At 43.2% G+C, this 20,977-nt stretch overlaps 1 protein-coding gene across 2 annotated transcripts in view; it reads right to left on the bottom strand.

Moving 5' to 3' along the window:
* Positions 1-20,977, bottom strand: part of LOC126236825 (glutamate receptor ionotropic, kainate 2-like) — a 320,846-nt gene that overhangs the window by 176,955 nt on the left and 122,914 nt on the right. For both annotated transcript variants that reach the window (XM_049946425.1, XM_049946426.1), the window contains exon 5: positions 13,924-14,081. In XM_049946425.1, the coding sequence (XP_049802382.1) occupies positions 13,924-14,081 (158 nt within the window). The remainder of the gene's footprint in view (positions 1-13,923; positions 14,082-20,977) is intronic.

The raw sequence follows: 20,977 nt of genomic DNA, 5'->3' as shown, positions 1-20,977 counted from the left end.
GGTGGCTTTGCGGGCACGTGAGGAGGTAAGGAAAGCATATAACTGAAGCAGAGACTGTTGCAACGATTAAGTGAATCGGGGGAATTGGTACCGTACTAACCTCAGCTGCGAAGCTTCGCTTGTATCGCTCTGTGGTGCTACCGTTGCTCACCTTCGGGCCTTCGGCCTGGGCCACCACCAGCCCTGCTAGGACGCGGACTCTCCAACGCCTCCAGAATAAGGCGCTTCGTTGGAGCCGGCGCGCCCCTCCAGACACTCGGCATAGCGCAGACAAAAAGTGCCAAGTTTTCTTATAGGGAGGCTTGTAAAACTAAACAACTGTGGAAGAATTGAGAGTGCTTAAAAAGATGTTCGCTGGATAGTAAGGAGGATGCTTATAGATCACGAACGCCAGCAGATTCTTAGACGAGGCAGAAACATCGTACTGTACAGGTCTCATGTAGAGACAGCTGTTACAAAGAAGTGTTGTGTGGCAGCTTTCAGAGCAATCCAGGATTGCAGGAAAACATCGGAACAATATTCGACCAACGCTGAGAACGGTTTTGACAGTGAAAACGTAACAAAGACCCCAGTATCCGTCACACGCCAGCCAACTCAAGACAGAAAATTTCCACCCTGCCCAGGAATGCTTCGTCATGGAACGGCGACCAGTCATTGGTCGGCATTGCAAAGTCAGTCCGCCACTGACAACACCGAGAGCAGGAAATATTCGATAAGTCGGCGAGCTTAGAATCAGCAATGAGAGGTGAAAAGACAGTCGGGGAGACAGCGCGGAAGCAAGAGGACGTAGGAGCTTTTCCATCGCTGGCCCACATTCGCCTCCCGACACCGTGATATCGCAGCTTCGGCCACACAACCCACAACAAGCTGTCAACGTGGACACCGTACCTGGGCCTCGCCGTAAAGGCCGCGGGTCGCCGATGAGAACTGACGACTCGCCGCCAATGCTACGAGGGACGCAATCCCCCTCCACGTCTACCGCCATCATCACCGCTCGGTGAAATGGTGAGATGATTCATTCTCCCCTCCTTCCCCTTAATAACCGAGTCGTGTCCGTGTCCAGTCCAATCGGCTCTGAGATCTGTAATTTTTTTATGTAAAACATGTTGCAACAAAAGCAAACAGTTAACTAATCTGTTCCATTCGTACCTCAGCCCCCTATTCTAATAATATTTTGTGTTTTTTGATTTCACTTACACTACTGGCCATTAAAATTGCTACATCAAGAAGAAATGCAGATGATAAACGGGTATGCATTGGACAAACATATTATACTAGAACTGACATGTGATTACATTTTCACGCTACTTGGGTGCATAGATCCAGAGAAATCAGTACCCAGAACAACCACCTCTGGCCGTAATAACGGCCTTGATACACCTGGGCATTGAGTCAAACGGAGCTTGGATGGCGTGTACAGGTACAGCTGCCCATGTAGCTTCAACACGATACCACAGTTCAGCAAGAGTAGTGACTGGCGTATTTTGACCAGTCAGTTGCTCGGCCACCATTGACCACACGTTTTCAATTGCTGAGAGATCTGGAGAATGTGCTGGCCAGGGTAGCAATCCAACATTTTCTGTATCCAGAAAGGCCCGTACAGGACCTGATCAAATGAAGGGTAGAGCCACGGGTCGTAACACATCTGAAATGTAACGTCCACTGTTCAAAGTGCCGTCAATGCGAACGAGAGGTGACCGAGACGTGTAACCAATGGCACCCCATACGATCTCGCCTGGTGATACGTCAGTATGGCGATGACGAATACACGCTTCCAATGTGCGTTCACAGCGATGTCGCCAAACACGGATGCGACCATCATGATGCTGTAAACAGAACCTGGATTCACCTGAAAAAATGATATTTTGCCATTCGTGCACCCAGGTTCGTCGTTGAGTACACCATCGCAGGCGCTCCTGTCTGTGATGCAGCGTCAAGGGTAACCGCAGCCATGGTCTCCGAGCTGATAGTCCATGCTGCTGCAAACGTCGTCGAACTGTTCGTGCAGATGGTTGTTGTCTTGCAAACGTCTCCATCTGTTGACTCAGGGATCGAGACGTGGCTGCACGATCCGTTACAGCCATGCGGATAAGATGCCTGTCATCTCGACTGCTAGTGATACGAGGCCGTTGGGATCCAGCACGGCGTTCCGTATTACCCTCCTGAACCCACCGAATCCATATTGTGCTAACAGTCATTGGATCTCGACCAACGCGAGCAGCAATGTCGCGATACGATAAACCGCAATCGCGATAGGCTACAATCCGACCTTCATCAAAGTCGGAAATGTAATGGTACGCATTTCTCCTCCTTACACGAGGCATCACAACAACGTTTCACCAGGCAACGCGGGCCAACTGCTGTTTGTGTATGAGAAATCGGTTGGAAACTGTCCCCAAGTCAGCACGTTGTAGGTGTCGCCACCGGTGCCAACCTTGTGTGAATGCTCTGAAAAGCTAATCATTTGCATATCACAGCATCTTCTTCCTGTCGGTTAAATTTCGCGTCTTTTGCACGTCATCTTCGTGGTGTAACAATTTTAATGGCCAGTAGTGTAAGATTGGAAAATAATAGCCAACCAGCAGGAGAATTAAAAGCTTGCTAACCCTTTACCATGGTTTCGACAATGATAAATTTGTGTTCTTCAGAAGGTAAATGGACTTGTTTAATAAATTGTTATAAATAATTAATGAAACTAAAATGAATCGCAAGCCATCTGCAGTTGTTTATTTCTTTGAGATGAAAACCGTTTTCGCTGCTTTAAAACAGCATTCTCGAGTGAACTACATAGAAAGGTAAAGATCCCATGTAATACATATGTTCTAAATACTATAAGAATCTTTTAAAAAAATTTTAAGAAATTTTAAATATTTCAAGAATTTTAAGAAAAATCTTTTTAATATTTTTATGAATCCTTTGTAAAGTATTTAAACACATAGAAAAAAATCTAAATTAAGACGTACTTATTACGGTGTCGGATTAGCACACCAAGGCGCCCCCGACGTTCGTAGTCAAAAATCAAAATCCTGAAGAGGGTAAGTCGTCAAGATAAATGAAACAGGACATCGGGGCAAATAGTACGGTGGCAGACTCCCAGAGACAAACCATATATAAGTACAATGAGTGAAAACGAAAGACATAAATAAGGAAAGATCATGAACCTTCTGGCAGATTAAAACTGTGAGCCGGTCCGAGACTCGAACTTGGGAACGTGCCAAAGGTCCTGAGCTCGATTCTCGGTCCTGCACACAGTTTTAGTCTGCCAGGAAATTTCATATCAGCGCACACTCCGCTGCAGAGTCAAAATTCCATCCTGGAAACATCCCCCAGGCTATGGCAAAGCCATGTCTCCGCATTATCCTTTCTTCCAGGTTTGCTAGTTCTGCAAGGTTCACAGGAGAGCTTCTGTGAAGTCTGGAAGGTAGCAGACGAGGTACTGGCAGAACTGAGGCTGTGAGGACGGATCCAGGGTCGTGCTTGGGTTGCTCAGATGGTAGAGCACTTTCCTTGGAAAGACAAACGTCCCGAGTTCGAGTCTCGGTCCAGCACACAGTTTTAATGTGCCAGGAAGTTTCATATCTGCCCACATTTCGCTGTAGAGTGAAAATTTCGATCATTAAGGAAAATCATTAAGGAAAATCATTAAGGAAAAAAGGGCCTGCAGCGAGATAAATAACAAACACCTTGCCCCCCGACGCTTGACATTTGTTCATAATGACGTGAGGGTGAGTGATGGGGAGAGCGTGTGATAAAGAGTCGAGGGAGGGGGAGTTGGTTATTTAATTCGCTGGAGGCCCCAATTATGATTTGTCCTTATTTACGTCTTTCGTTTTCGCTCACTGTACTTATATATGGTTTTTTCTCGTAGTGTGCCACCGCACTATTCTCCCAGACGTCCTGTTTTATTTATTTTGAAGACTTTCCCTCTTCAGGGGCTTTATTTTTGACTATGACTGCTGGGGGGCGTCTTGGTGCGCTCCTGTGACGCTGTTGTAAGTACTTTTTAATTTTGATCTTTTCTTCCTGTTCATATACTTTACGTATGACCTATAAAATATTTTTAAAAATTTTCTTAAAATTATCAAAAAATTAAAAGCTTGTTATAGTATTTCGATCATATATGTTACACGGTATCTTTTCCTTTTTATGTAGTTTACCCGAGGATGTTGTTTTAATGCAGCGAAACCGGCAGTGACAATAAAGATATCACCAGTTACAGGTGGCTTGCGATTGACTTTACTTCCATTCATTATGATGTTTAACGTCTGTGGCTGCCCGCATTACAAAGTTCTGTATTACAGAATAGTTAGAAATGCGAACCAGAAAAGGAATTAAAATCGATAAACAGTACATTTCAATTTTCCCTATGGTATAGAACTTTATCGTAAAACTTTGTAAAATAAAACACACGTGTCATTGGTTTCAGCTGACGTTTAGTGTGGCACATACATGGCTAGTGACATGAGCCAACAGACTAAGATGTGCAGGCACCGGCAATAGTAAAACTATGGTAGGACGCAGTCCCTCTAAAAATGGTTCAAATGGCTCTGAGCACTATGGGACTTAACATCTATGGTCATCAGTCCCCTAGAACTTAGAACTACTTAAACCTAACTAACCCAAGGACAGCACACAACACCCAGTCATCACGAGCAGTCCCTCTGCGAACGAGTGTGCGCACAACCACACTGAGGAGGCAATGCCTGATTCAGTAAAAGAAATTGTTAATAGTTAAAAACAGAATAAGACTAATAAAATAAGAAAAAGGAGGCAGAGAGGCGTTAAAGTCATATGACAAGTAAAGAGCAAATCGGCTCAGGTTAACAGTGATAATTATATGCATATGTGTGCATAAAGCAGCGTGAGAACAACTTGTAAATAATGTATTATAAAAGTTTTACGACGAAGCCCTACAATATTGGACTACCACCATCAGTCATGCATCCAATTGCTGATAGTTGTGGTGTCATGTGCATTCTACTAGACAAGAGTCTTTCGGCTCCAATGACTGTTTTGTTTATATATGATTCTACGAGTGAGTAAGTTCTTCTAAAAAAATTGTAATTTATTGTTTACCAGTATTGGTTTCTTTTCTGGTTGCCACTTTTAACTATTTTGTAATAACTTGTTCAATAGGTCCATTTCCCGTCTGAAGAAGACAAATTTATATTTGTCAAAACCATGGTAAAATTTTTAATCTTTAATCATTTTTCGATTATATCAAGTTTCTACTTCCCTGTTACTTTCTTTACTGTATGATTAAATGATGATGGCGTCCTCTTGGGTAAAATATTCCGGAGGTAAAATAATCCCCCATTCGGATCTCCGGGCGGGGACTACTCAAGAGGACGTCGTTATCAGGAGAAAGAAAACTGGCGTTCTACGGGTCGGAGCGTGGAATGTCATGTCCCTTATTCGGGCAGGTAGGTTAGAAAATTTAAAAAGGGAAATGGATAGGTTAAAGTTAGATATAGTGGGAATTAGTGAAGTTCGGTGGCAGGAGGAACAAGACTTTTGGTCAGGTGAATACAGGGTTATAAATACAAAATCAAATAGGGGTAATGCAGAAGTAGGTTTAATAATGAATAAAAAAAATAGGAGTGCGGGTAAGCTACTACAAACAGCATAGTGAACGCATTATTGTGGCCAAGATAAAGCCCATGCCTACTACAGTAGTACAAGTTTATATGCCAACTAGCTCTGCAGGTGATGAAGAAATTGATGAAATGTATGATCAGATAAAAGAAATTATCCAGGTAGTGAAGGGCGACGAAAATTTAATAGTCATGGGTGACTGGAATTCGAGAGTAGGAAAAGGGAGAGAAGGAAACATAGTAGGTGAATATGGATTTGGGGGAAGAAATGAAAGAGGAAGCCGTCTGGTAGAATTTTGCACAGAGCATAACTTAATCATAGCTAACACTTGGTTCAAGAATCATAAAAGAAGGTTGTATACATGGAAGAATCCTGGAGATACTAGAAGGTATCAGATAGATTATATAATGGTAAGACAGGGATTTAGGAACCAGGTTTTAAATTGTAAGACATTTCCAGGGGCAGATGTGGACTCTGACCACAATCTATTGGTTATGAGCTGTAGTTTAAAACTGAAGAAACTACAAAAAGGTGCTAATTTAAGGAGATGGGACCTAGATAAACTGACTAAACCAGAGGTTGTAGAGAGTTTCAGGGAGAGCATAAGGGAACAATTGACAGGAATGGGGGAAAGTAATACAGTAGAAGAAGAATGGGTAGCTCTGAGGGATGAAGTAGTGAAGGCAGCAGAGGATCAAGTAGGTAAAAAGACGAGGGCTAATAGAAATCCTTGGGTAACAGAAGAAATATTGAATTTAATTGATGAAAGGAGAAAATATAAAAATGCAGTAGATGAAGCAAGCAAAAAGGAATACAAACGTCTCAAAAATGAGATCGACAGGAAGTGCAAAATGGCTAAGCAGGGATGGCTAGAGGACAAATGTAAGGATGTAGAGGCGCATATCACTAGGGGTAAGATAGATACTGCCTACAGGAAAATTAAAGAGACCTTTGGAGAGAAGAGAACCACTTGTATGAATATCAAGAGCTCAGATGGAAACCCAGTTCTAAGCAAAGAAGGGAAGGCAGAAAGGTGGAAGGAGTATATAGAGGGTTTATATAAGGGCGATGTACTTGAGGACAATATTATGGGAGTGGAAGAGGATGTAGATGAAGACGAAATGGGAGATAAGATACTGCGTGAAGAGTTTGACAGAGCACTGAAAGACCTAAGTCGAAACAAGGCCCCGGGAGTAGACAACATTCGATTAGAACTACTGACGGCCTTTGGAGAGCCAGTCATAACAAAACTCTACCATCTGGTGAGCAAGATGTATGAGACAGGCGAAATACCCTCAGACTTCAAGAAGAATATAATAATTCCAATCCCAAAGAAAGCAGGTGTTGACAGATATGAAAATTACCGAACTATCAGTTTAATACGCCACAGCTGCAAAATACTAACACGAATTCTTTTCAGACGAATGGAAAAACTGGTAGACGCGGACCTCGGGGAAGATCAGTTTGGATTCCGTAGAAATGTTGGAACATGTGAGGCAATACTAACCTTACGACTTATCTTAGAAGAAAGATTAAGAAAAGGCAAACCTTCGTTTCTAGCATTTGTAGGGATGACCCGTGGTCTAGGACCCGTGGTCTTCGGTCCCGGGTTCGATCCCCGCCACTGCCTAAATTTTGATAAATAATCAGCATTGGCGGCCGAAGACTTCCGGCATAAGAAGTCAGCCTCATTCTGCCAACGGCCTTGTCAAAGAGGGCGGAGGAGCGGATAGAGGTTCAGGGCACTCTCTTGTCCTAGGGGTGGGAAATTGCCCCTAAAGGCGGAAGAATCAGCAATGATCAACGACATGAGGATGCAGAAGGCAATGGAAACCACTGCATTAAAGACACGTAACGTGTATCCACAGGACATGTGGCCTGTAATTGAAGAAGTGTCATGATGATCTCTCCATTGGCAAAAGATTCCGGAATAGTCCCCCATTCGGATCTCCGGGAGGGGACTGCCAAGGGGGAGGTTACCATGAGAAAAAGTTTGAATAATCAACGAAACGATAACATTCTACGAGTCGGGGCGTGGAATGTCAGAAGCTTGAACGTGGTAGTGAAACTAGAAAATCTGAAAAGGGAAATGCAAAGGCTCAATCTAGATATAGTAGGGGTCAGTGAAGTGAAGTGGAAGTAAGACAAGGATTTCTGGTCAGATGAGTATCGGGTAATATCAACAGCAGCAGAAAATAGTATGACTGGTGTAGGGTTCGTTATGAATAGGAAGGTAGGGCAGAGGGTGTGTTACTGTGAACAGTTCAGTGACCGGGTTCTTCTAATCAGAATCGACAGCAGGCCAACACCGACAACGATAGTTCAGGTATACATGCCGACGTCGCAAGCTGAAGATGAACAGATAGAGAAAGTGTATGAGGATATTGAAAGGATAATGCAGTATGTAAAGGGGGACGAAAATCTAATAGTCATGGGCGGCTGGAATGCAGTTGTAGGGGAAGGAGTAGAAGAAAAGGTTACAGGAGAATATGGGCTTGGGACAAGGAATGAAAGACGAGAAAGACTAATTGAGTTCTGTAACAAGTTTCAGCTAGTAATAGCGAATACCCTGTTCAAGAATCACAAGAGGAGGAGGTATACTTGGAAAAGGCCGGGAGATACGGGAAGATTTCAAGTAGATTACATCATGGTCAGACAGAGATTCCGAAATCAGATACTGGATTGTAAGGCGTACCCAGGAGCAGATATAGACTCAGATCACAATATAGTAGTGATGAAGAGTAGGCTGAAGTTCAAGACATTAGTCAGGAAGAATCAATAAGCAAAGAAGTGGGATACGGAAGTACTAAGGAATGACGAGATACGTTTGAAGTTCTCTAACGCAATAGATACAGCAATAAGGAATAGCGCAGTAGGCAGTACAGTTGAAGAGGAATGGACATCTCTAAAAAGGACCATCACAGAAGTTGGGAAGGAAAACATAGGTACAAAGAAGGTAGCTGCGAAGAAACCATGGGTAACAGAAGAAATACTTCAGTTGATTGATGAAAGGAGGAAGTACAAACATGTTTCGGAAAAATCAGGAATACAGAAATACAAGTCTCTGAAGAATGAAATAAATAGGAAGTGCAGGGAAGCTAAGACGAAATGGCTGCAGGAAAAATGTGAAGACATCGAAAAAGATATGATTGTCGGAAGGACAGACTCAGCATACAGGAAAGTCAAAACAATCTTTGGTGAAATTAAAAGCAACGGTGGTAACATTAAGAGTGCAACAGGAATTCCACTGTTAAATGCAGAGGAGAGAGCAGATAGGTGGAAAGAATACACTGAAAGCCTCTATGAGCGTGAAGATTTGTCTGATGTAATAAAAGAATAAACAGGAGTCGATTTAGAAGAGATAGGGGATTCAGTATTAGAATCGGAATTTAAAACAGCTTTGGAGGACTTACGGTCAAATAAGGCAGAAGGGATAGATAACATTCCATCAGAATTTCTAAAATCATTGGGGGAAGTGGCAACAAAACGACTATTCACGTTGGTGTGTAGAATATATGAGTCTGGCGATATACCATCTGACTTTCGGAAAAGCATCATCCACACAATTCCGAAGACGGCAAGAGCTGACAAGTGCGAGAATTATCGCAGAATCAGCTTAACAGCTCATGCATCTAAGCTGCTTACAAGAATAATATACAGAAGAATGGAAAAGAAAATTGAGAATGCGCTACGTGACGATCAGTTTGGCTTTAGGAAAAGTAAAGGGACGAGAGAGGCAATTCTGACGTTACGGCTAATAATGGAAGCAAGGCTAAAGAAAAATCAAGACACTTTCATATGATTTGTCGACCTGGAAAAGGCGTTCGACAATATAAAATGGTGCAAGCTGTTCGAGATTCTGAAAAAAGTAGGGGTAAGCTATAGGGAGAGACGGGTCATATACAATATGTACAACAACCAAGAGGGAATAGTAAGAGTGGACGATCAAGAACGAAGTCCTCGTATTAAGAAGGGTGTAAGACAAGGCTGTAGCCTTTCGCCCCTACTCTTCAATCTGTACATCGAGGAAGCAATGATGGAAATAAAAGAAAGGTTCAGGAGTGGAATTAAAATACAAGGTGAAAGGATATCAATGATACGATTCGCTGATGACATTGCTATTCTGAGTGAAAGTGAAGAAGAATTAAATGATCTGCTGAACGGAATAAACAGTCTAATGAGTACACAGTATGGTTTGAGAGTAAATCGGAGAAAGACGAAGGTAATGAGAAGTAGTAGAAATGAGAACAGCGAGAAACTTAACATCAGGATTGATGGTCACGAAGTCAATGAAGTTAAGGAATTCTGTTACCTAGGCAGTAAAATAACCAATGACGGACGGAGCAAGGAGGACATCAAAAGCAGACTCGCTATGGCAAAAAAGGCATTTCTGGCCAAGAGAAGTCTACTAATATCAAATAACGGCCTTAATTTGAGGAAGAAATTTCAGAGGATGTACGTCTGGAGTATAGCATTGTATGGTAGTGAAACATGGACTGTGGGAAAACCGGAACAGAAGAGAATCGAAGCATTTGAGATGTGGTGCTATAGACGAATGTTTAATATTTGGTGGACTGATAAGGTAAGGCATGAGGAGGTTCTACGCAGAATCGGAGAGGAAAGGAATATGTGGAAAACACTGATAAGGAGAAGGGACAGGATGATAGGACATCTGCTAAGACATGAGGGAATGACTTCCATGGTACTAGAGGGAGCTGTAGAGGGCAAAAACTGTAGAGGAAGACAGAGATTGGAATACGTCAAGCAAATAATTGAGGACGTAGGTTGCAAGTGCTACTCTGAGAAATTTGACAATGTTAACTGGAATACTCTCTTTCAAATTCTGCAGGTGGCAGGGGTAAAATACAGGGAGCGGAAGGCTATTTACAATTTGTACAGAAACTAGAAGGCAGTTATAAGAGTCGAGGGGCATGAAAGGGAAACAGTGGTTGGGAAGGGAGTGAGACAGGGTTGTAGCCTCTCCCCGATGTTATTCGATCTGTATATTGAGCAAGCAGTAAAGGAAACAAAAGAAAAATTCGGAGTAGGTATTAAAATCCATGGAGAAGAAATAAAAACTTTGAGGTTCGCCGATGACATTGTAATTCTGTCAGAGACAGCAAAGGACTTGGAAGAGCAGTTGAACGGAATGTACAGTGTCTTGAAAGGAGGATATAAGATAAACATCAACAAAAGCAAAACGAGGATAATGGAATGTAGTCGAATTAAGTCGGGTGATGCTGAGGGAATTAGATTAGGAAATGAGACACTTAAAGTAGTAAAGGAGTTTTGCTATTTAGGGAGTAAAATAACTGATGATGGTCGAAGTAGAGAGGATGTAAAATGTAGACTGGCAATGGGAAGGAAAGCGTTTCTGAATAAGAGAAATTTGTTAACATTGAGTATAGATTTAAGTGTCAGGAAGTCGTTTCTGAAAGTATTTGTATGGAGTGTAGCTATGTATGGAAGTGAAACATGGACGATAAATAGTTTGGACAAGAAGAGAAAAGAAGCTTTCGAAATGTGTTGCTACAGAAGAATGCTGAAGATTAGATGGGTAGATCACATAACTAACGAGGAGGTATTGAATAGAAATGGGGAGAAAAGGAGTTTGTGGCACAACTTGACAAAAAGAAGGGACCTGTTGGTAGGACATGTTTTGAGGCATCAAGGGATCACAAATTTAGTATTGGAGGGCAGCGTGGAGGGTAAAAATCGTAGAGGGAGACCAAGAGATGAATACACTAAGCAGATTCAGAAGGATGTATGTTGCAGTAAGTACTGGGAGATGAAGAAGCTTGCACAGGATAGAGTAGCATGGAGAACTGCATCAAACCAGTCTCAGGACTGAAGACCACAACAAAAACATTACTTTTTTTCAGAAAATTCACAGTTGATGATTATACAATAAATTTTGTTCCTCCCATAGATTGCGTATATTTCCTATGTTAGATGTATGTCCTGGTGGAGCTCAAGCAAAAGAACGTGACACTGACACAGAAACGCATTCTCGTCTCAAACGTTGGGCGAGTAGATTCCGTTGTTCCGAAGGGCCTTGGTTGCCTGACTGAGATTCACTGGAAGAATCCTATGTAAATGCAATCCGAAAACAAAGGGAGTACGTTACAGTACACTTGTTCGCCCGCTACTTGAATAGTGTTCACCGGTGTGGGATCCATGACAGATGGGGTTGGTAGAGGAGACAGAGAAGATCAAACGGAGAGCAGCGCGCTTCGTTACAGGATCATTTAGTAATCGCGAAAGCGTTACGGAGATGATAGATAAACTCCAGTGGAAGACTCTGCAGGAGAGACGCTCAGTAGCTCGGTACGGGCTTTTGTTAAAGTTTCGAGAACATACCTTCACCGAAGAGTCAAGCAGTATATTGCTCCCTCCTACGTATATCTCGCGAAGAGACCATGAGGATAAAATCAGAGAGATTAGAGCCCACACAGAGGCATACCGACTATCCTTCTTTCCACGAACAATACGAGACTGGAATAGAAGGGACAACCGATAGAGGTACTGAAAGTACCCTCCGCCACACACTGTAAGGTGGCTTGCGGAGTATGGGTGTAGATGTAGATGTAGATAAATGTTCTTTATTTTACCATGCCAGTATCGTAAAAAACGACATTGTCCGTAAAGCTACATTTTTTAACCCTCTTATTTTATGACATTTCCTTTTGGCAGTGCTTGGTCAGTCTTGTTTTGGAAGATCCTTTGTTTGTGTAACTTGCTTTTTCGGTACTATAGTGAGAAAGCCAGAAACTATTGACTTCGAACGTCTAATGTGAAATTCCATGATGATGATACAAAGTTTCAGAGATGTATCAATTTGAAGTGAGAGACCCTAGTCCGGAAACGAACGAGTCGAAAGGCACTGCTGAAGTTCCGGCTTAGACTCTCCCCGCGTTCATACTAAGGGCCCCATCTTTCGAACCCTGATCACGACGTACAGAATGCCCTCTGAATACTACCCAGTATCCTCAGACATTTTCCCCTGTTGATGGACTAGTAGCGGCGTGTGTTAGTTGATGTCAAAGATACCAGAATTTATCCGTGGTGTCGTTTGAACATTGTCGCAGGCAGCGAGACTTCTTGCCAGGAGATCCTGTTCACTCTCGAGAGGCGTCTCGTACAAAAAAATTCTCACGTGGCTCGCAATAAGAAATGACCTTGCGTGAGATCAGGCGGACGTCCCTGCGACGAAGCATGACCTTTTCTGCCTAACCGCTTTTCAGAAAATGCCTGATCCAAGTGCCGTCAGACTTCAATCCAAAGTGAGATTGGGCTTCATCATGTTCCACTATATCCGTTGATGAATAACATATGGAATATGTCCAAGAAACCTATGTAATAGATCTCTGACAAACACTGTCTACACTGGTGCATTTAAGTGGGCAGGAAGAAGAAACAGGTCTAGTATGTAATCATTGACTACGCCTGCCCAGACGTTGACTGACAATCTGTGCTGATAGCTCTTCACAGCTGTAGCTTGTGGATCCTCATCGACCCAAATATGAGTATTCCTGTCTCTGGTGAAACAGGCTTCGTACACTAGAAAGGGGATCTACTGTCAGGTTCTGCAAGCAACATTGGCGGAATACTACACGAAGTCCGATGTCAACAGGAGTGAAAGCTTGCACTTTATGTGTATGGTGGGGGTTGTAGTAAATCGAAAATTCTTTGTGATATAATGTATCATGCAAATAACCAAGGAGATCGCCCCGAGTTGGGCGCCAGGAAAGTAGTGAATTGGGAATTCTTTGAGCTCTTTCCGAAATTGACATTCAGATTACTAATTATTTTGCTGGCCGTTAAAATTGCTACACCACGAAGATGACGTGCTACAGACACGGAATTTAACCAACAGGAAGAAGAAGCTGTGATATGCAAATGATTAGCGTTTCAGAGCATTCACACAAGGCTGGCGCCGGTGGCGGCAGCTACATCGTGCTGACATGAGGAAAGTTTCCAACCGATTTCTCATACACAAGCAGCAGTTGACCGGCGTCACTACTCTTGATGAACTGTGTTATCGTGTTGAAGCTACATGGGCAGCTGTACCTGTACACGTCAACCAAGCTCTGCTTGACTCAATGCCCAGGCGTATCAAGGCCGTTATTAAGGCCAGAGATGTTTGCTCTGGGTACTGAATTCTCAGGACCTATGCACCCAAATTGCGTGAAAATGCAGTCACATGCCAGTTCTAGTATAATATATTTGTCCAATGAATACCCGTTTATCATCTGCATTTCTTCTCGGTGTAGCAATTTTAATGGCCAGTAGTGTATTTTTCAGGATGGCGCCGGTCGCCCGCAGCACCTGTTGTCGCCGTCTTCGTCGAGCTGGCGCACGGCGATGGGCGGGTCGCGGGGCTCGCGCTCCTGCAGCACGCCGCGCAGGCGCACCAGCGACTCGTCGCCCTGGTACAGCACCGTGTAGGAGCGCCACTTCAGCTCGTGCAGCACGTCCACCAGCGCCTGCGCAACACGCAGCTCCGTGTCAGCGTGAACGTCGTGAGGTAACACAACATCTACACTCTGCAAACCCTTTTTAAGTGCATAGCAACGAGTATTTTACATTGCACAACTTACTTAATGACTGCTTCAGTTCCATTCAAGTACGGAGCGCGGCAAGATTGATTGCCTAAACGCCTCTTTGCACGCTGCACTTAATCTTGTCTTCGAAATTCCGATGGAAGCAATACTTAGGAGGTTCCACTGCGTTCCTATAAAGTGTCTGCAATTTCAGATTTTTCACCATCTCAGTGACGCTCTTCAAAGTGTCGAACAAACCTATGACCACCCGTGCTGCCATTGTGTACGCTCAGTATTACCTGTTAGTCCGATATGATACAAACTTGAGAAATATTCTAGGGTGAGATACACTTAACTATGGGCATATATCGGTGATACCATTTTACAGAAATGTGGAACACGTTTTGTGACCGCGTATCTAATTTCCTAACTAGGGGAAGGCCTAGACACGGCGAACCAATTCGGCCAATTTGGCATATCACTTGTGTACAACTGAAAATGAAGGACTCTAAGATATCTTGGCTCGCCCTCCACCCCGTACCCCCATGTTGAGAAAACCACCCCCCAAAGTTCATTACGCACAATCGTCAGAAGCGATAGATAATTGACAACTGACAATTTTTCATCATCTTATATGGGGTCGACAAAGGTATATTTTCCTATATATTAAGAAACTTTTACGACTGCCCCTTATGTTCTCGTAAGGTAAACACCCTTCAAAAATGGTTCAAATGGCTCTGGGCACTATGGGACTTAACATTGGAGATCATCAGTCCACTAGAACTTAGAACCACATAAACCTAACTAACCTAAGGGTAGCACACACATCCATCCTCGAAGCAGGATTCGAACCTGCGACCGTAGCAGTCGCGCGGTTCCGGACTGAAGCGCCTAGAACAGCTCGGCCACCGCGGCCGGCTAAGCACCGCACCCTTCAGGATAAGCGGTGCTGGCGTAGAGACCAAGGCATCTGGCAGCGGAGTCGAGAAAACGTTTTAGATTCCCAGACGCATTCAGCATTACACAAGCGTCAATCGTAATAGTTTGTTTTCTCGGTTCCTAGGAAAATATTCGTTCATGCACCCCATATACGATGATGAAAAATGCTCGGATTTCAATTATCTATCGATTACGCCAATTTTGAGTCGATTAAGCGTCATGAAATTTAGGGGTCGTTTTCTCAAAAACGGAATGGTGTTGAGCCAAAACTTCAGCACCATACATGACGTTTTAATTTATGACTTCTTTACTGCCGCCTCTATTCGCAACACAGTTAGTAGACAGTATCCACATGTAGCAATGAATGTAGCAGCAAAATTATATCATTGTACGTCACATAGTTCGGGAGATACGACATCTTAGACATTCTCATGTGTGAAAACTAGCTTCTGCTTGCAATGGAGAGCGGTAAAACATCAATATCAGGCATGACGTTTTAATTTATTAGTTCTTTACTACTACCTCTATTCGCAACAAACATTGCAGACACATCTACATATACCGATGAATGTATCTGCAAAATTATATTATTGTACGACATAGGAGATTTGACGTCATAAGCATTGAAATGCGTGAACAACTATCTTTTTCTTAAAATGGAGCGCCAATTACCCAGACTATATCAGCCAATGCTTCATAACGAGAACACTTAGCAACTTCCAACAAAATTAAGAAATTTTTAACCATTTTGCAATTTTTTTCTTTCTTATACGCTTAAGATAAAACGTTTAACACGTTAACTTCGTTCAAATGGCTCTGAGCAGTATGGGACTTAACTTCTAAGGTCATCAGTCCCCTAGAACTTAGAACTACTTAAACCTAACTAACCTAAGGATATCACACACATCCATGCCCGAGACAGGATTCGAACCTGCGACCGTAGCGGCCGCGCGGTTCCAGACTGTAGCGCCTTTAACCGCTTGGCCACCACGGCCGGCACACGTTAACTAATTTGCAAATAGTAATCAGACTTTTCAGGCTGTTTTATACAAGTGAGGTTTACTAGTTATTTCCTAACTTGAGAACGAAAATATAAAAATTAATGTGGTTCGAGCAGACAAGGATCTTGCGAAATTCAGCTCGATCTGATCGTCCGTGAGACCTAGAACGCTGTAGAAAACTGCTCCCAGATTGATTCCGTGATTCTAGAATGATGGAAGGCATTCGATACAGTTCTGCGCTGTCGCTTAGTGGATAAAACACGAACTTACCGTCTATCGGACTAGATTTGTTATTGGTTTCAGGACTTATTTCCAGGTATAACGTTTTAACGTGATGAAATCTACAAATTTTGAGATAATTGTTGGTGTAACCAAGGAAGAGTTACAGAGCCGTTATTACTTACAATTAATTCAATAACCTTCTGGATAATGTCGGGACTTTCTCGAGGCTTTGAACAACTAAAGTGGAAATTAGGGGAAACAAGCGCTTTCGATAGCTAGTGACACGAATAAGTACAGGCGTGGGTTTGGGGAACTCTTTTTTGTGCAGCTATGGCAGGAAGACAGTAGTAGGCACATCGGAATGTTCATAGTTTGCAAAGGAGTTCGCGAGGCAGATACACGACACCGCTCGCAGGCTAGAAGGCAGGGCAGCTCAGGGCAGCGACGTGCTGTGAAGAACCCATACGTTGCACTTACTACAGCGCCTAGTGACCTGTGTGTAGGGGCCGAAGTGGCCTGACGAAAGCTGACGTTTCAATTACCAAAAAGCACTCCATTTGTCTTCTCCCGAGAAACTACGTCAGAGATGTAAGGAAAAGACGCATAAATAAGAGAGCCCGGAGGCTCAAAGCGAGCACTCCAATCGCCATTTTGTATGCGTCTAGAACCGGAGAGAATGGCGATTGTTTAAATTGCAGCCCAACCACGAAGACCTCTTGGTGATGGATATCGGCCGCCAATCGGCCCGCTGAAGCTACCTCCAACATCCGCTGCACGGGAGCGTCATTACTGTGGCGCGCCGCGTCGCACCTTGGAGCTACACCAGCACGAGGAGCGAGAGGGCTGCCACCTTCTTTTCCTTTGGTGGCTTCGTCCGGTGGACTGCAAGCTGCCGTCTGCAGAAGCGGGGTCGGGGCGCGAACTAGCGGCCTCCCGGATGCAGAGCTGTCTGCGGGAACTGAACTGAGCTGCCCTGGGCTGATGGCCGGAGCTGCTGAGACTCACTACAACGACGGCGGTCTGCCGCTACACTTCGGCGCTCTACATGGGGTCCACGATGTAATAAAGTCTGTGACACACTTGCCTGTGTTTTTCTGCACGCTTCGGCGTTAGCCATCCTTCGAGTGCTCTCCCTACCACTGAACTACAAACTCAAATCTAATGAGGGATCCTGCATGTTCTTGCAGCAGCCATAATGTTATATAACTGCTTATACAAAATTTTGATATTTTTATAGTTATGTAATTTGTTAATAAAATGTTGTAGCAATATATAATCCATAACCCAGAATTTGAACATTATCAGATAATCAGTTTCTTCAACAAATGTTTTTACAAGGCTTTACAATCTCGTAAATTTAAATATATTGAGTTAATATTGATAGAGTGCATATTTTGGTATAAAAAAGATAATGCAGAAGTATTCTGTAAAGTTCTATAATTTTCGAATGTTTGAAGGAAATATAATTTTGGCTAAGATTTCATTTAGAGAATGATTCTGATGTGCCACGATTCAAAAGAATGATCTCACCGAAAAGGGTACAGCGACGACAGAGCGGACAGTTCAAAGGTTAAAGACTACTTAAAATTAGATATCCAAAATTGCACCAATTACATTTATGAAGATACGGAATAAAAATTAAATTAAATGTTCCTGTAACAAGTGTAACGTGGCGAGTCAAACCGCAATAGCATTTTACTGCAGTAAGCTACCTTGCAGTACGGGCTCGTAGCTTTGGAGTCGGTGGCAGTGACAGCCGCTTGTATCTTGGCGTGATCCACTCGCACCTTTCGCTAGCACGACCGTGGGAAGCGCTTACTTGTGTCAGTTCCAGGGACAGAATATTCAAACCCTTAAGAATCTAAATAAACTATTCTAAATCTTATTAAATTTCGAAAAAACTTTATATTTAGCCTTTTGTTATAAAAAAAAGCTGCAGGCCGGAGTGGCCGAGCGGTTCTAAGCGCTCCAGTCTGGAACCGCGCGACCGCTACGGCCGCAGGTTCGAATCCTGCCTCGGGCATGGATATTTGTGATGTCCTTAGGTTAGTTAGGTTTAAGTAGTTCTAAGTTGTAGGGGACTGATGACCTCAGATGTTAAGTCCCATAGTGCTCAGAGCCATTTTTATAAAAAACGCTGGTTGCAAAATCTCATCTTTCTCGCTGGGATAGTTTCAAAGTTAGAGAAAATTACCAAAAATACAAAAAACCGATGTTAGTAAGATTAAAGTCAGTTCAGATGCATAACAGTTTGTCCTTTGCTATCAGGTGGAATCATTACTGAAGTCCACAAAATGTTAGGTCAGTATGTTTGAATTTTTATACTTAAATAACGTTCACTATTTTTCGTTTTCTTAATAGAGAATTCAGTAAGAATTAATATTCATTTAATAACTATTTGTTTTGTTGTGTAAATAAATGAGAGTAAATGAGAGTGCGTATGCAGGACATACGTAAAGATTCAATATTATCTCCTCTTAAACATTATGTAACTTTATCATGGGAAAGTATGCAACAAGCTGTTGCAACGAAAGCTGTAATTCCCCTTACATGCTATTGAAGAGTGTCCAAGTGTGCTTGTTTTTGTAAGAAGGCAGTCAAAATAGTTATTTGTAGAGTAATGTTTTTCTAAAGTTATTTCAAGATTAGTTTTCGTTTGGTTTGGTTTGGTGGAACATTTTATTAATATTTGCAGCATAGCATGATGTAAATGCATCTGCGAATGTTGATTGGTGTAAAACAGTTTAGGCGCGAATATAATCTTGAAAGATTGATCTGATAGGCTGTCATTTGATCAACCAATCAGAGTGAAGTCCTTCCCGCGCTCTAGCAAGTAGTATACGCGCTGTGAGCAACGGCATTGAGGCAGTCGTAGTCTCGTTGTCGGACGCGCAGGCCATGTTGAACGTGTCCGAAAAAGTTATATGTAAAATGAAGAATGTACTGTTGTTTCACGTTCGGTTTATATCGCCATGAAAGCAGATGCATTTACGGACAGATTGTGAAAATCTGACCTTTGTGAAGGAATTAGTTGGAGAGATAAACGCGTGTGAACTCTGTGCCTTTGCCAAGAATTCCGCGTGGCATATTTCGTAATTGTTTACGGAATAGTTGGCGAGCAACGTCTTTTAAAGAAATCCACTCAAAAGGACCGAATGTAAAACTCATGTTGTAGCTGAGTATAAACTGTGAAAATTGCGTAACAATTCGGGTTGAACTTCGGTACATTTCTGGCTGTCTTGCATGTGTACCACATGGTATGACCTGTGAGATGAGGACAGTGATATTAGCTGTCAATTTTAAATGCGGGCTGATGGCACCTATTTGATTTGGCACCTAAAGCAAATAAAGAACTATTTGCCGAATTTTGACATTTTTCTTAGAAATGAAACAATCGCCCTCCACCCTAAAATTTTTATAAGATATTTACATGACATTTAGCTACAGAGTTAATACAGACTGTGATAACGTAAGTACTGGCGATGTTTTTCTTCAACGCTGTGTGCCGAGAGGCCGCTTTTAGGGCGCAGATGGAGGTGCACTGGCAGTTCAGTTGGGGTCGTTCTGTTACGAGGTCTGCACCGGATCGCACCGAAGCTATATATGCAGTTCCGCCGCTCATTGTCATTTTGTCAATTGTGTATGTGCCGCAGTCGAACTCTGTGCCAGACTCTCAGTGGACTACGTAATGCAGTTAGTAGGAATTGCAAAACTCAGCCTTGGAAGGTTGTTTGTCGAGAAACATTAACGTTGCACTTGATTCGAATTGATTAAAATTCAACTTTAGTGTGATTTGCAAGTTGTTAATTGCTTCATCATTTTCGGTCTGTCAGGTTTTTGTGCGCTGCCCAGCCTTGCGGACATAGCGCTCCTACTCGCGCCACGGCAAGTGGTCGCCGCATGCGTTAGCTGCCCGGTACACCGCTGACTGCTCCCTCAGGCGCGATTCGTGGACCCCGTGTAGAGAGCCGAAGTGTAGCGGCAGACCGCCGTCGTTGTAGTGAGCCTCAGCAGCTGCGGCCATCAGCCCAGGGCAGCTCAGTTCAGTTCCCGCAGACAGCTCTGCATCCGGGAGGCCGCTAGTTCGCGCCCCGACCCCGCTTCTGCAGACGGCAGCTTGCAGTCCACCGGACGAAGCCACCAAAGGAAAAGAAGATGGCAGCCCTCTCGCTCCTCGTGCTGGTGTAGCTCCAAGGTGCGACGCGGCGCGCCACAGTAATGACGCTCCCGTGCAGCGGATGTTGGAGGTATTCTGAATCCGTGTCGTGAGTGGAGCATTAAGACTTTTCACTTTTAGGAGAGCTAATCTGTGTGTTGAATTACCTGTACATTTTGTTGCAGAAGAGGAATTTTTAAATCGTGGAGATTTGAGAAGATTTAGATTCTGAACTGTGTAGGTTCTCTGGAGAGTATTAAAATTTATGTGGTCTGTTTACAAGCTGTGTGGGTGTGAAACCACAGATTTTTGAATAAAAGTACTTAACACAAACAGTAAACATTAAATTTTTGTAGTTACATCATCAGTCCCTCAATGTAATCAGTAGAAGTTTATTTTTCAGCCACGGTGAGATAAAATGTGGCAAATTGCGAGTAACTCGGTTCAGGCTATTTTCACGTTGCTCATGTCACCATTTTACAGGGCCTTGTGGTTTGGATGAACACCATGCTAAGAGCGAA

The sequence above is a fragment of the Schistocerca nitens genome, chromosome 2, assembly GCF_023898315.1.
Source record: "Schistocerca nitens isolate TAMUIC-IGC-003100 chromosome 2, iqSchNite1.1, whole genome shotgun sequence".
NCBI lineage: Eukaryota > Metazoa > Arthropoda > Insecta > Orthoptera > Acrididae > Schistocerca > Schistocerca nitens.
This window is presented reverse-complemented; position numbering and strand designations above follow the sequence as displayed.